Source organism: Mobula birostris, chromosome 4 (assembly GCF_030028105.1).
Source record: "Mobula birostris isolate sMobBir1 chromosome 4, sMobBir1.hap1, whole genome shotgun sequence".
In the NCBI taxonomy this organism is placed as follows: Eukaryota; Metazoa; Chordata; class Chondrichthyes; order Myliobatiformes; family Myliobatidae; genus Mobula; species Mobula birostris.
The window spans coordinates 9830079-9845037 of NC_092373.1; the positions used below are offsets into that span (position 1 = coordinate 9830079).

At 45.1% G+C, this 14959-nt stretch overlaps 1 protein-coding gene across 1 annotated transcript in view; it reads left to right on the forward strand.

Annotated features, from left to right (window-relative positions):
- mmp23bb (matrix metallopeptidase 23bb) overlaps nt 1–7010 on the forward strand; it is a 46952-nt gene extending 39942 nt beyond the window's left edge. Inside the window, exon 8 of the mRNA XM_072254469.1 lies at nt 6509–7010. Within this exon, the coding sequence (XP_072110570.1) occupies nt 6509–6722 (214 nt within the window). The 3' untranslated portion in view covers nt 6723–7010. The remainder of the gene's footprint in view (nt 1–6508) is intronic.
- Nucleotides 7011–14959: the final 7949 nt, after the last annotated feature.

Consider the following 14959-nt stretch of genomic DNA (forward strand, 5'->3'; position numbering starts at 1 on the left):
GAGTTGCACTGAATCATACCATTTAATCATCTGTTAATTATGGGCTGAGTAATCAAAGGGTTATGTAAGCAGTAATGAGAAATTCTCAGAGACACCAGAAAGTCTGCAGTTGCTGGGAATCTTGACCAACACACACAAAATGCAGGAGGAACTCAGCAGGTCAGGCAGCATCTATAGAAATAAATATAAAGTTGACATTTCGGGCCAATGCCCTTCTTCAAGACTGATCGGAAGGGGGAAGACGCCAGAATAAAAAGGTGGGGGGAGGAGAAGGAGAGTAGCTAGAAAGTGATAGGTGAAGCCAGTTGGGTGGGAAAGGTCAAAGGCTGGAGAAGAAGGAATCTGATAGGCGAGGAGAGTGAACGATAGGAGAAAGGGAAGGAAGAGGCTACCCGAGGAATTGATAGGCAAGTGAGGAGAGGTAAGAGGGTGAGAATGGGGAATAGAGGAAGGGGTGGGCAGGGTGGGGGGAGAATTTAGTTTACTGGAAGGAGGGATCTATATTGGAGGCCACCCTGACAGAATATAAGATGTTGCTCCTCCAGCCTGAGGGTGGCCTCATGTTGGCACAAGAGGAGACCATGGACTGACATGTCAGAATGGGAATAGGAATCAGAATTAAAATGTTTGGCCACCAGGAAGAAATTCTTCCTGAAAGCAAAGGCCTCCATTAGTCTTGCGAGACCATGGATCTGTGCCTGGAAAGTCTTCACTCTCCAGGGCGCAGGCCTGAGCAAGGTTGTATGGAAGACGAGCAGTTGCCCATGCTGCAAGCATCCCCTCTCCACAACACCAATGTTGTCCAAGGGAAGGGCATTTGGACCCATACAGCTTGGCACCAGTGTCGTCGCAGAGCAATGTGTGGTTAAGTGCCTTGCTCAAGGACACAACATGTTGCCTTGGCTGGGGCTCGAACTCATGACCTTCAGGTTGCTAGTCTAATGCCTTAACCACTTGGCCACGTGCCCACATGAACAATAGTGTGGAGATTACTAATTCTCTTGCAGGGTAACAGGCCAGAATTTATTGCCCATTGCTAATGGTCCTAGAGATGGTCATAAAACTGCCTTCTTTAACCACTCCAATCTTTTTGGTGAAGGTGTTTCCTCAGTTTTTTAAATGCGGGGGTGGGGGGGGGTCAATGATCTTGCTTCACTGAGCTAAAGGAATATCTGTAGATATTTATGTAGAAATAGAACACAGGTTGCTGGAATTGGAGCATTGTACGAAATGCTGGAAGAACACAACGAGTCAGGCAGCATCTGTGGTGGGAAATGGACAATCAACGTTTCGGGTCTAAACCCTTCACCTGAATTGGCAGAATCTTGACCAAAATGTTAACTGTACATTGTCCCTCCGTAGATACTGCCTGACCTGCTGAGTTTCTCCAGTTCTTTGTACAGAACAGTACAACACAGGAGCAGACCATTTAGCCCACAATGTCTGTGCTGTCCATGTTGCTAATCCAATAATCCTGCCTCCACATGGTCCACATCCCTCCAGTCCTTGTAACTCTTCATGTGTCTTTTCAAATGCTTTTAATAATCAGTAGGAAAAGACCTAGAGAATGTAGAACAGTATAGGACAGGAACAGGCCCTTTGGCCCACAGTGTTGTGCTGAAATAATTAAATGAATAATTAAATGGTCAACTAAACTAATCTCTACTGCGTATACAATGTCCATATCCTTCCATTTTCCTCACATTCATGCACCCATCTAAACGCCGCTTAAAAGTTTTTACTGTATCTGCCTCTACCAGGCAGCACAACCCAGGCATACCACTCTCTATGCAAAAAAAACCTGCCCCCTCCTTTGAAGTTGCCACCTCTCACTTTAAATGCCATTTGGTATTAGATATTTCAACCCTGGGAAATATGATACTGTCTGTCTACTCTATCTATATCTTTCATAATCTTATAAACCTTTATCAGATCTTCCCTTAGCCTTTGCTGCTCCACAGAAATAATCCAAGTTTGTCCAACTCCTGCTTGTACTCATGCCCTCTAATCCAGGCAGCATCCTGGTAACCCTCTTCTGCACCCTCTCCAAAGCATCAACACCCTTCCTATAATAGGGCAACCAGCACTGTAGGCAATATTCCAGATGTGCCCTAAATAACAGAGGCCTCCGTTGGTCAAGGTCGGCCACGGATATTGCGCCTTTGCTGTCTATATACACGTGCATGGTCAATACAATATGGAAAGCAAGCTGTTGCCCATGTAGAAAGCTCCCATTCTTCTCGCATCTGATGAATCCAAAGATATGGCAGAGACTGATACAGTTTGGCAGCAGCAGCTTTGCAGGTATTGCCAGTCAGCGTTGAACTCAATGTAGGACTGCCTTAAGGACCCCAGCTCCAGATTTTCCCTTGCGACTTAGTTCAGAAGCTTTCCCCATAAGTGGGTATAGCCACAAGGCAGTGGTGGTTTGAGATCAGAAATTTCCTTCTTCTAGATGAGCTGCCAACCAGGGCTGATGAGTCCAATCTGCTCAAAGCAATTAGTTTTAAGGCACCAGTAACCTGTCTTTTCCCTTCAACTGTGAGTAGAAACAGTTCTCCAAGGCTTAGCAGCTAAGCCACACTTGAAGGCCAGGTGCTGGACTTGGTTGTCAGAGGCTATTTGGGTCACGCACCATTGGGAGCTTGTCACCACTTCAAGCTATAACGACCTTAAGAAACCAAATACAGCCAAACTAGAGTTTTATAAAGCTGTATTATAAATTAATAACCTTTGAACTCAATGCCTTGACTAATAATAACACGCATACCATATGCTTTCTTAACCACCCTATCAATCAGTTCAGCCACTTCCAGGAACCTATGAACTTGGACCCCAAGATCCTTCTGCTCATCAACTGTTAATTGTGTTCCTTAATAGTGTACTGTCTCTTTCTATTTCAAGTATTGAATACTGAGGTATCTATCAGAGTCAGGCAGTACATTAAGATTCAGATTTATTTACATAGAAAACATAGAAAACCCTCAGCACAACACAGGCTCTTTGGTCCATAAAGTTGTGCCGAGCATGTCCCTACCTTAGAAATTACTACGGTTACCCATAGCCCTCTATTTTTCTAAGCCCCATGTACCTACCCAAAAGTCTCTTAAAAGACCCTATCATGTCCACCTCCACCACCGTCTGCCGGCAGCCCATTCCACGTACTCACCACTCTCTGTGTAAAAAACAAACAAACAAACAAACAAACAACAACAACTTACCCCTGACATCTCCTCTGTACCTACTTCCAAGCACCTTCAAACTGTGCCCTTTCGTGTTAGCCATTTCAGCCCTGGGAAAAAGCCTCTGACTATCCACACGATCAATGCCTCTCATCATCTTGTACACCTTCCGGCTCAAGGTGTGTATTTTGTGTAACGTGCTTCAGACACAGGATTGTGTATGTTCAATTCCCTCTGCAGGAACTGAATCCATCAATTCGACTAATAACCCAAAGCAGCTGTCGGGGCCTCCTATTCTGTTGGAACTGCCGTTATGTGCTTTTGGGGTCCACACATATGGATCCCTCAAGGTTGCCGGGCAAGTTGATAGTGTGTTTACAAAGGTGTACAGAGTGTTGGCCGTCATTAGTCTGGGGATTGATTTCAAGAGCCAGAGTCCATGAGGTAATGTTGTACCTCTATAAAACCCTGTATATACCACATTTGGAATATTGTATTCAGTTCTAGTTGCCTCATTATAGGAAGGATGTGGAGGCTTTAGAGAGGGTGCAGAGGATATTTACCAAGATGCTGTCTGGATTAGAGGGCGTGTCTTATGAGGATAGGCTGAGTGAGCTAAATCTTTTCTCTTTGGAGTGAAGGAGGATGAGAGGTGATTTGATGGAGGTGTACAAGATGATGAGATATGGATAGAATGGATAACCAGAGACTTTTTCCTGGGGTGGAATTGCTAATACCAGAGGGCATAATGTGACTGGAGGATAGCATAGGAGTGATGTCAAAGTTAAGTTTTTTGCACAGAGAGTGGTAGTTTTGCTGAACATGCTGCCAGGAGTGGTGGTAGAGGCAGATACATTAGGGACATTTTAAGAGACTCTTAGATAGGGACATGGATGACAGAAAAATGGAGGGTATGTAGGAGGGAAGGGTGAGATTGATTTTCGAGTAGGTTAAAATATTGGTACAACATTGTGTGCTGAAAGGCTTGTACCGTGCTATAATGCTCTAAGGCTTATGGCATGATAGCCTTTATCAGTTAGGTATTAAATCCACAAGTCAGAAAATAATGTTGCAGCTTTATAAAGCTCTGGCTAAGCCGCATCTGGAGTATTGCATTCAATTCTGGTCGCCCCATTAAAAGAAGGATGTGGAGTCTTTAGGGAAGGTGCACAAGAGATTCACTGGGATGCTGCCTAGATTGGAGGGCAAGGAGTAGTTGAACAAGAAGAACTCGGATAACTGTTTCTGGAGTGGCAGAGACTGAGAATAGTGGTTTATAAGATTACAAGAGGCATAGGATAGACTGCCATTATCTTTTTCTCAGGGTTTAAAAATCCAATAGAGGGCATCTATTTAAAGTGTGCGTTGGGGGTGGGGATGAAGTTTGAAGGAAGTTCGTGGGTCAAGTCATAGTCATAGTCATACTTCATTGATCCCAGGGGAAATTGGTTTTTGTTACAGTTGCACAATAAATAATTAAATAGTAATAAAACCATAAATAGTTAAATAATAATATGTAAATTATGCCAGGAAATAAGTCCAGGACCAGCCTATTGGCTCAGGATGTCTGACCCTCCAAGGGAGGAGTTGTAAGTTTGATGGCCACAGGCAAGAATGGCTTCCTATGACGCTCAGTGTTGCATTTCAGTGGAATGAGTCTCTGGCTGAATGTACTCCTGTGCTCAAGCAGTACATTATGTAGTGGATGGGAGACATTGTCCAAGATGGCATGCAACTTGGACAGCATCCTCTTTTCAGACACCACCGTCAGAGAGTCCAGTTCCATCCCCACAACATCACTGGCCTTACGAATGAGTTTGTTGATTCTGTTGGTGTCTGCTACCCTCAGCCTGCTGCCCCAGCACACAACAGCAAACATGATAGCACTGGCCACCACAGACTCGTAGAACATCCTCAGCATCGTCCAGAAGATGATAAAGGACTTCAGTCTCCTCAGGAAATAGAGACGGCTCTGACTCTTCTTGTAAACAGCCTCAGTGTTCTTTGACCAGTCCAGTTTATTGTCAACTCGTATCCCCAGGTATTTGTAATCCTCCACCATGTCCACACTGACCCCCTGGATGGAAACAGGGGTCACCAGTACCTTAGCTCTCCTCAGGTCTACCACCAGCTCCTTAGTCTTTTTTACATTAAGCTGCAGATAATTCTGCTCACACCATGTGACAAAGTTTCCTACAGTAGCCCTGTACTCAGCCTCATCTCCCTTGCTGATGCATCCAACTATGGCAGAGTCATCAGAAAACTTCTGAAGATGACAAGACTCTGTGCAGTAGTTGAAGTTCGAGGTGTAAATGGTGAAGAGAAAGGGAGACAAGACAGTCCCCTGTGGAGCCCCAGTGCTGCTGATCACTCTGTCGGACACACAGTGTTGCAATCACACGTACTGTGGTCTGCCAGTCAGGTAATCAAGAATCCATGACACCAGGGAAGCATCCACCTGCATCGCTGTCAGCTTCTCCCCCAGCAGAGCAGGGCGGATGGTGTTGAACGCACTGGAGAAGTCAAAAAACATGACCCTCACAGTGCTCCCTGCTTGTCCAGGTGGGCATAGACATGGTTCAGCAGGTAGACGATGGCATCCTCAACTCCTAGTTGGGGCTGGTAGGCGAACTGGAGGGGATCTAAGTGTGGCCTGACCATAGGCCGGAGCAGCTCCATAACAAGTCTCTCCAGGGTCTTCATGATGTGGGAGGTCAATACCACTGGTCTGTAGTCATTGAGGCCGCTGGGGCGCAGCGTCTTCGGCACAGGGACAAGGCAGGACGTCTTCCACAGCACAGGAACCCTCAGGAGCCTCAGGCTCAGGTTGAATGTTTCAAGCCTAGATTGGTGGGTGCCTGGAATGCACTGCCAAGGGTGGTGGTAAGCACAGATATGACAGCAATGTTTAAGAGGCCCTTAGACATGTACATGAATATGTAATGACTGGAGGGATATGGACCATGTGCAGACAGAAGGTGTTTCTACAGTTAGGGAGCCTTGGCTTAAACATTTCTGCACAACACCATGGACTGAAAGTTTTATTCCTGTGCTGTACTCTTCTGTGGTCTATGTTCCATGTTCTAAAACAAAAGAGGAATTTTATGTTCTCCCTTCTGACGTGTACACCAAGTTTGCTCTTCAGCATTTTTCTCAAAAAACATTTGTCAAAACTGATCATTGACCTCAGTGGAATCTTGCTGTGTACAGATTGATCTGCGTGTTTGACACTTGTTTTCACCGCCAGTCGATCAGTAAGTTACTGTAAGAATGTAAGCTCTTTGACTTCCTTTACAAAGATTCACATTTGGTTTGGTTCTTTTCAGTTGGTACAAGGATGGCGAACTACTGGCCCATTCTGTCCCTGGATACATCATTCTGAAAGGACAGAACCTCAGTATTGTAGCAAATGAGTATAACGAAGGCCTGTACACCTGTCAAATTCAGCGCAAGAACACTACGTTTCAAGCCAATTCCTGGTGGATCAGGGTCAAGGAAAACAATGATATTGCCAAGTCACAAAATACCAACTTGCATTGAGGATATGGGTTCCCAAAGCAACCCAACCCATTGTAAAGATGATAATGTAACCCTGGAAGATAATGCCTTTAATTTTAACCAATTGTGGACATTTTTTTCTTGGCAACAGATTTGAGTTCCCAACCTGATCATCATGAGGTCAACATGAGGGTGCCATGGTAGCACAGGAGTTGGTGCAACACTAGTACAACTCAGGGCGTCAGAGTTCGGAAATAATTTCCGATGCCATCTGTACTGATTTTGTAATGTTCTTCCTGTGAACGTGTAGGTTTCCTCCAGGCATTCCGATTTCCTCCCACAGTCCAAAGACATACTGGTTAGTAGGTTAATTGGTCGTTGTTAATTGTCCTGTGCTTAGGCTAGGGCTAAATAGGTGGGTTGTTGGGCAGTGCAGCTTACTGGGTTGGAAAGGCTTGTTCTGTGCTGTATCTCTAAATAAAAAATAAATAAAATAAATAAACTTACTAACTTATTTGAATGGTAAAATTGATGACTTCCAAAAGTATCCTTTCAGTCAGCGATGATCATCTCACCAAAGGAGAAGACTTCCACACTTCCATCAACTGGTGTGGTAGTGTAGTGATTAGCATAACACTATTACAGTGCCCACAACTTGGGTTCAAATCCAGCACCATCTGTAGGAGTTTGTATGTTCTCCCCATGGCCCATGTATTTCCTGCAGGTACTCCAGTTTCCTCCCACATTTCAAAGGTAAGTAGGTTGATTGGTCACATGGGTGTGACTGGTGGTGTAAGCTCATTGGGCCAGAGGTGTTATGTTTTGTAACTTCAAAACATAAAATGAATCAAAATAAAAAATGGAGCTGGGAATAATGTGTCTTGCTTTATTTTTACTTTAGGCAAGGCATGCAATGTGGTGGTGTGATAATGTGCCATTCATGTACTTTTACATAACACCCACAATGCATTTAGATTATGAGAACACTCAGTCCTCTTTTACTGTCATTTAGAAATGCATACATGCATTAAGAAATGATACAATGTTTCTCTGGAGTGATATCACAGAAAACAGGACAAACCAAAGACTAGCACTGCCAGAACCACATAATTATAACATATAGTTACAGCAGTGCAAAGCAATACCATAATTTGATGAAGAACAAACCATGGGCATGGTAAAAAAAAGTCTCAAAAGTCCCCGAGTCGATCAACTTCCGAGTCCCCGACAGCAGGTGGCAAAAGGGAGAAACTCCCTGCCATAAACCTCCAGGCACCGTCAACTTGCTGATGCCTTGGAAGCACCTGACCACAGTCGACACTGAGTCCATCCGTCCGAAAACTCCGAGCTTCCGACCAGCCTCTCCGATACAGCCTCCCGAGCGCCATCCTCTGCCGAGTGCCTTCGACCTCGCCCTGGCCGCTGAAGCAAGTAAAACCGAGGATTCGGGGCCTTCTGCTCCGGAGACTCCAGTTACCAGACAGTAGCAGCGGCAGCGAAGCAGGCATTTCAGAAGTTTTCCAGATGTTCCTCCGTACTCTCACGTCCATCTCCATCAAATCAGAATTATGCACGGTCCCCTACTTGATAGATAACAGACATCATCACCGAGTGGCCACGCATGCTGCCGTCGCGCCGCCATCTTCTCCTCCAAGTCCTCCTTAGAGAACCCTAACCCATTATGTAAATGACAAAGAATGCTTAATCAAACTATTACAACATTACTGAAATATTAAATACACAACGCTCCTCCCTGCTTAGCTATAAACTCCAACTCCACATCCACAGCAGCATAGTGAATTTTAAATTGCCCCATTCAGGCCTAAAGAGTTAATCACTGTGGAGGATTTCTTACTGTTGTGGGATGATGTCTTTCCTGACGGGGTGTGGGGTGTGGGGCCACTCTGCTTGGCAGGTGAGACTTGTGGCTGTGAAATGCTCTCAGGTTCTGCAGCCTCCTCCGCGCTGGCTGTAGGAGTTGATTCTGGGACTGCGGGAAGTGGTTCTGTCAGTTCTGGACACCTTTTTTCTGCATGTGTTGGCATCCCCAACAGTACATGGCAAGCTGCTTGATCTGCTGATCTGTCCCAGGCAACCAGACAGAGCTTTGGCCACACCTGGATAACCGGCATGCACTTAAACTCTTCCAACACTTCAGCTGTCAGCTTGGATGGTGCAACAACTCTCAATCCCCACATGAGGCAACCTCCACGGTAAGTGATGATTGGTTTAAAGAATTCACACTTACTGAGTCGTGCACTGAGCCCATAATCTCCTAATCCTTGTATTACTGTTCTGAGATTTTGGAGATGTTCCTTGTCGCCCTAACCGGTAACAGTGATGCCATCCAGGAAATGCTGGGTGTCCGGACAGCCCTGCAGTACCTGGTCCATAGCTTCCTGCCAAAGTGCGGGTGAGGACGCTACTCCAAAAATAAAACTATTGTAGCAATAAAGCCCTTTGCGCGTGTCTTTGTTGAGAAGCAATTTAGACACTTCTTCCATCTCCATCTGTAGATAGGCCTCAGCTAAGTCCACATTGCTGAGGTGTTTCCCTCCAAAGAGATGTGCAAAGATATCCTCTAACCTAGGCAGAGGGCATTGATCTACTCTCAGTTCTGGGTTGATGGTAACCTTAAAATAACCTCAGATCCTGACGGCCATTTCTCTTGGCTACTGGCAACATTGGTGTTGTTCATGGGCTCCACTCAACTGTGAAAAGAATTCCTTCAGCCCCCATGCAATCTAGCTCACTGGCTACTCTATGACAGATGGTACAAGGAACCGGATGGGCTTTGCAAAACGTGGGTGCAGCATTTTCATTTAATTTTATTTTAGCCTTAACGTGTTTGAGTTTTCCAGTGCCATCCTGAACACTGCTGTGATGTCATTCAGTCGCTTTCAGTTGACTCTATTTCATGCAAGTGGTGGATGGATCTCTGATTAAGTGGTAGTTGTCTCAGCCAATCACAACCCCACAATGCTGGTCCTCCTGCTTTCATTACAGACATACCCAATTGGCCTTTTTGGTTGTTGTACTGTATTTCACTGTTACAAATATCATCCCCACTGGAATTATCTTTTCTCCAGTATAACTTCTTAGTTGGATATCTGCAGGCTTCAGATCTGTATCTTCTAAAGGCCTTTCAAACTGACCTGTTTGAATAACTGAAACAGCCCGGACAGTGTCCAATTTCATTTTAATTAATTTGCAGTTTACTTCTTGATATAAGCTTGTCTTGTTAGTTTTCATATTGGAAATCTTAGGGTTGCTCTCTTCTGTGTCACTCTCATCCTTAGCAGCTTGGTCATCACCAGCATGCTCGTTAGTGAAACTGAATCTTGACTTTGTATTGTTTTCTCTTCCCTGTGCAGTCCATTTATTTTTGTCTGTCTGACTTGCTCGTTGTATGTGCTCTACCTTGTTACATTTTCTGCAAGTTGTGCCATTAAAACTGCATTGGTCTGGTGTATGTGAGCCCCTGCCACATAAAGGCATAAGGACATAAGAAATAGGAGCAGGAATAGTCCATCTGGCCTGTCGAGTCTGTTCTGCCATTCAATCACATCATGGCTGATCTGGACATGGACTCATCTCCACCTACCTGCCTTTTCCGCATAACCCTGAATTCCCCTACTATGCAAAAATCTATCTAACCTTGTCTTAAATATATTTACTGAGGTAGCCTCCACTGCTTCATTGGGCAGAGAATTCCACAGATTCACCACTCTCTGGGAAAAACAGTTCTTCCTCGTCTCCGTCCTGAATCTACTCCTCTGAATCTTAAGGCTATGTCCCCTAGTTCTAGTGTCACTAGTGGAAACAACTTTCCTGCCTCTATCCTATCTATCCCTCTCATAATTTTTTATGTTTCTATAAGATCTCCTCTCATTCTCCTGATTTCCAGCAAGTACAGTCCCAGGCGACTCAATCTCTCATAGTCTAACCCCCTCACCTCTGGAATTAACCTAGTGAACCTCCTCTGCACTACCTCCAAAGCCAGTATCTCCTTCCTCAAGTAAGGAGACCAGGACTACATGCAATACTCCAGAAGTGGTTTCACCAGTACCTTGTACAATTTCAGCATAACCTCCCTGCTCTTAAATTCAATCCCTCTAGCACTGAAGGACAACATTCCATTTGTCTTCTTGACAGCCTGCTGCACCTGCAAACTAACCTTTTGTGATTCATGCACAAGCTCTCCCAAATCCCTCTGCACAGCAGCATGCCGCAATTTTTTACGAATTACATAATAATCTGCTCTTTTATTTTCCCTTCTGAAATGGATGACCTCGTATTTACCAATATTGTATTCCATCTGCCAGTCCCTTGCCCACTCACTTAACCTATTTATATCTCTGTGCAGACTCTCTGTATCTTCTGCACAATTTGCTTTTCCACTCAATTTAGTATGATCAGCAAACTTTAGATACACTACATTCAGTCCCCTCTTCCAGACTGTTAATGTATATCGTGAACAGTTGAGGGCCCAGCATCGACCCCTGCAACACACCCCTCACCACTGATTGCCAACCAGAGTAACACTCATGTATCCAACTCTTTGCTGTCTATTAGCTAACCAATCCCCTATCCATGCTAATACATCATCCCTTACTCTATGCATTCAAAGGTAATATAATTTGGCTAACTTGTTGAGGTGTTCAACTTTGTTCATGCTTGCTTTCAGTCCTGATTGTAAATCAATTGTGTTTGTCTGCTGTTTACATTGAGACAGCAATTTCAACTGCCCTTTTAAATGTAAATTGTGCTTCATTTAGGAGCTGTTTTTGAATGTTTTCTTGTAAGATTCCACAAACCAAACAAACTCTCAGTGCATCATTAAGACCATCACTGAGATGACAATGCTCAGACAATCTCCTCTATGCTGACTTCCTTCTACTTATGAAACCTAGACACGAGGAATTCTGCAGATGCTGGAATTTCAAGCAACACACATAAAAGTTGCTGGTGAACGCAGCAGGCCAGGCAGCATCTCTAGGAAGAGGTACAGTCGACGTTTTGGGCCGAGACCCTTCGTCAGGACTAACTGAAAGATGAGCTAGTAAGAGATGTGAAAGTGGGAGGTGGAGGGGGAGATCCAAAATGATAGGAGAAGACAGGAGGGGGAGGGATGAAGCCAAGAGCTGGATAGGTGATTGGCAAAAGGGATATGAGAGGATCATGGAACAGCAGGCCCAGGGAGAAAGAAAGGGGGAGGGGGAAGCCCAGAGGATGGGCAAGGGGTATAGTGAGAGGGACAGAGGGAGAAAAAGGAGAGAGAGAAAAAGAATGTATGTGTATAAATAAATAAATAACGGATGGGGTACGAGGGGGAGGTGGGGCATTAGTGGAAGTTTGAGAAGTCAATGTTCATGCCATCAGGTTGGAGGCTACCCAGGTGTTGTTCCTCCAACCTGAGTGTGGCTTCTGCCCTTTTTGCAAATTTATGATTATTATTTGATGATTATAATTTTTGATTTGTAACTCCAAAATATAAACTAATTAAAAGAAAATCAGAGGGAAGCCCTGGAGAATGTCTGCACTTCATTGTTTTACTTTAGTGAGGCATGTGGAAATGACAAGGTAGCATGAGGATGTACGCCATTCACGTACATTTGCTTATAAACCACAATGCATTCTGCAAACAACAAAGAATGCTTAATTAAGCAATAGATTTACAATATTACCAAAATATTAAATACACAACAGAAGGGCCTGTTACCGTGCTGTATCTAAATAAATAAATAAGCAGTCCATTTAGCTCAGGACTGCTGTAAGATATGGGAGTGCCCAGAATGTAGCATTAGTTGGAGGGTGATGACCCTGTGGAATTCATTGCCAAGTCATTTAATGTGGAAGTTTATAGGTTCCTGACCAGTAAGGGCATCAGAGGGAGAGGCAGGAGAATGGAGTTGAGAGGAATAAGTTAACCATGATTGAATGCTGGCTCCAGCTCTGACCTTGGCCACCTCCAACTCCAGGCTGAGATCTTTCTCACTGCCTCCGTGCCCCTGGGCTCTCCTTCCCCCACCAATACTCCCCAAAACTGAGTCTCTTAGGCTTTCCATCACATCTTAGATCCTCAGAACCTTCATCTGCCTTCCAGCCTACCTTCCCTTACTCTCCCCACTCCTCTGATGCCACTAACTCTTCCTCCACACCCCCCACCCCGATGCCTGTCTTGTCTTCACCATTCCCTCTGATCTTCCTCTCTCTGTGAGGCAGAACATTCTGTCCTCAGCACAGACCTTACCTCGGTGAGGTGAGTCCCATCACCTCCGAGCCCATGTTTGACAAGAATTCCCCTCAACCACACCGATAACCCCTTCTCTCGTCTCCAACGCTCCTCCACTTCCTAGACACCCCAATTTGGTTCTCTGCCTGCTCTGGACCTTTTTGTCTCTAATTGCCGATGAGACATCACCTGATTAGGCTTCGGAACTCCTCTCTCCTCATCAAAACTTAACCCCTCTGAATGCACTGCTTTCTCTATGTACCAATTGCAACCTTACCATCAAAGCCGCAGACAAAAGGGGTGCTATTGTAGTGTGTCGGACTGACCTCTACCTTGCTGAGGCCAGGTGACAATTCTCAGACACCTCCTCTTACTTACCCCTTGAAAAGGACCATGCTCATCCTCAGCAACATTGGAGACCTCCCATGCACTGCCACTAACCTCATAGTTCCCTTACCCCACACTGCTGGCTTCTACCTCCTACCCAAGAACCACAGACCAGTCTGTCCAGGTAGAGCCATTGTTTCTGTCTGCTCTTGCCCCACTGTACTCATGTCTGCATACCTTGCCTGTATTCTGTCCCCTTGGTTCAGTCCCTTCCCACCTACATGTGTGACACTTTACACCTCGGACTTCAACTACTGCACAGAGTCTTGTCATCTTCAGAAGTTTTCTGATGACTCTGCCATAGTTGGATGCATCAGCAAGGGAGAAGAAGCTGAGTACAGGGCTACGGTAGGAAACATTGTCACATGGTGTGAGCAGAATTATCTGCAGCTTAATGTGAAAAAGACTAAGGAGCTGGTGGTAGACCTGAGGAGGGCTAAGGTACCGGCGACCCCATGTCCACATATCAGTGTGGACATTTGGAGGATTACAAATACCTGGGGATACGAATTGACAATAAACTGGACTGGTCAAACAACACCGAGGCTGTCTACAAGAAGAGTTAGAGCCGTCTCTATTTCCTGAGGAGACTGAGGTCCTTTAACATCTGCTGGACGATGCTGAGGATGTTCTACGAGTCTGTGGTGGCCAGTGCTATCATGTTTGCTGTTGTGTGCTGGGGCAGCAGGCTGAGGGTAGCAGACACCAACAGGATCAACAAACTCATTCGTAAGGCCAGTGATGTTGTGGGGATGGAACTGGACTCTCTGATGGTGGTGTCTGAAAAGAGGATGCTGTCCAAGTTGCATGCCATCTTGGACAATGTCTCCCATCCACTACATAATGTAGTGCTTGAGCACAGGAGTACATTCAGCCAGAGACTCATTCCACTGAAATGCAACACTGAGCGTCATAGGAAGCCATTCTTGCCTGTGGCCATCAAACTTACAACTCCTCCCTTGGAGGGTCAGACATCCTGAGCCAATAGGCTGGTCCTGGACTTATTTCCTGGCATAACTTACATATTATTATTTAACTATTTATGGTTTTATTACTATTTAATTATTTATGGTGCAACTGTAACGAAAACCAATTTCCCCTGGGATCAATAAAGTATGACTATGACTATGACTATGACTTCTCTTGCCCACATCTCCTCAACAATTTTCAACCTGGCCCTGACCACCTCATTTTCACCATGGATGTTCAGTTCCTATGCATTTCTATCACCAGTCAAGGAGGCCTTAATTCTGTCCACTTCTTTCTTGACAGCAGATTCAACCAGATCTTTCTGCCACCACCACCTTCCCCCCATCTGACGGAGCTGTCATCACAGTCAGCAGTTTTTCTTTCATCTCCCCCAACTTCCTCCAAACTCAAGGTGTAGCTGTGAACACCTACATGAGCCCCAGGCGTGCCTGTGTTTTTATTGGCTTTCTGGATCGGTTACAACTGCGTACCATAGTGGTTCCACACATACATATATATGTGCACATATAAGGGGCTGAGTGGCCTTCTGTTTCTATTTCTTATCTTTGAACACCAAGTTAAACTGAAGGCAATAGATAAAAGCCATGCAGAGTTAACCGGAGATAGGCAGACATTCTTACCTGACTCTCAGCACCAGGTCAGGGTGTAACACACTCTGAGTTAGCAA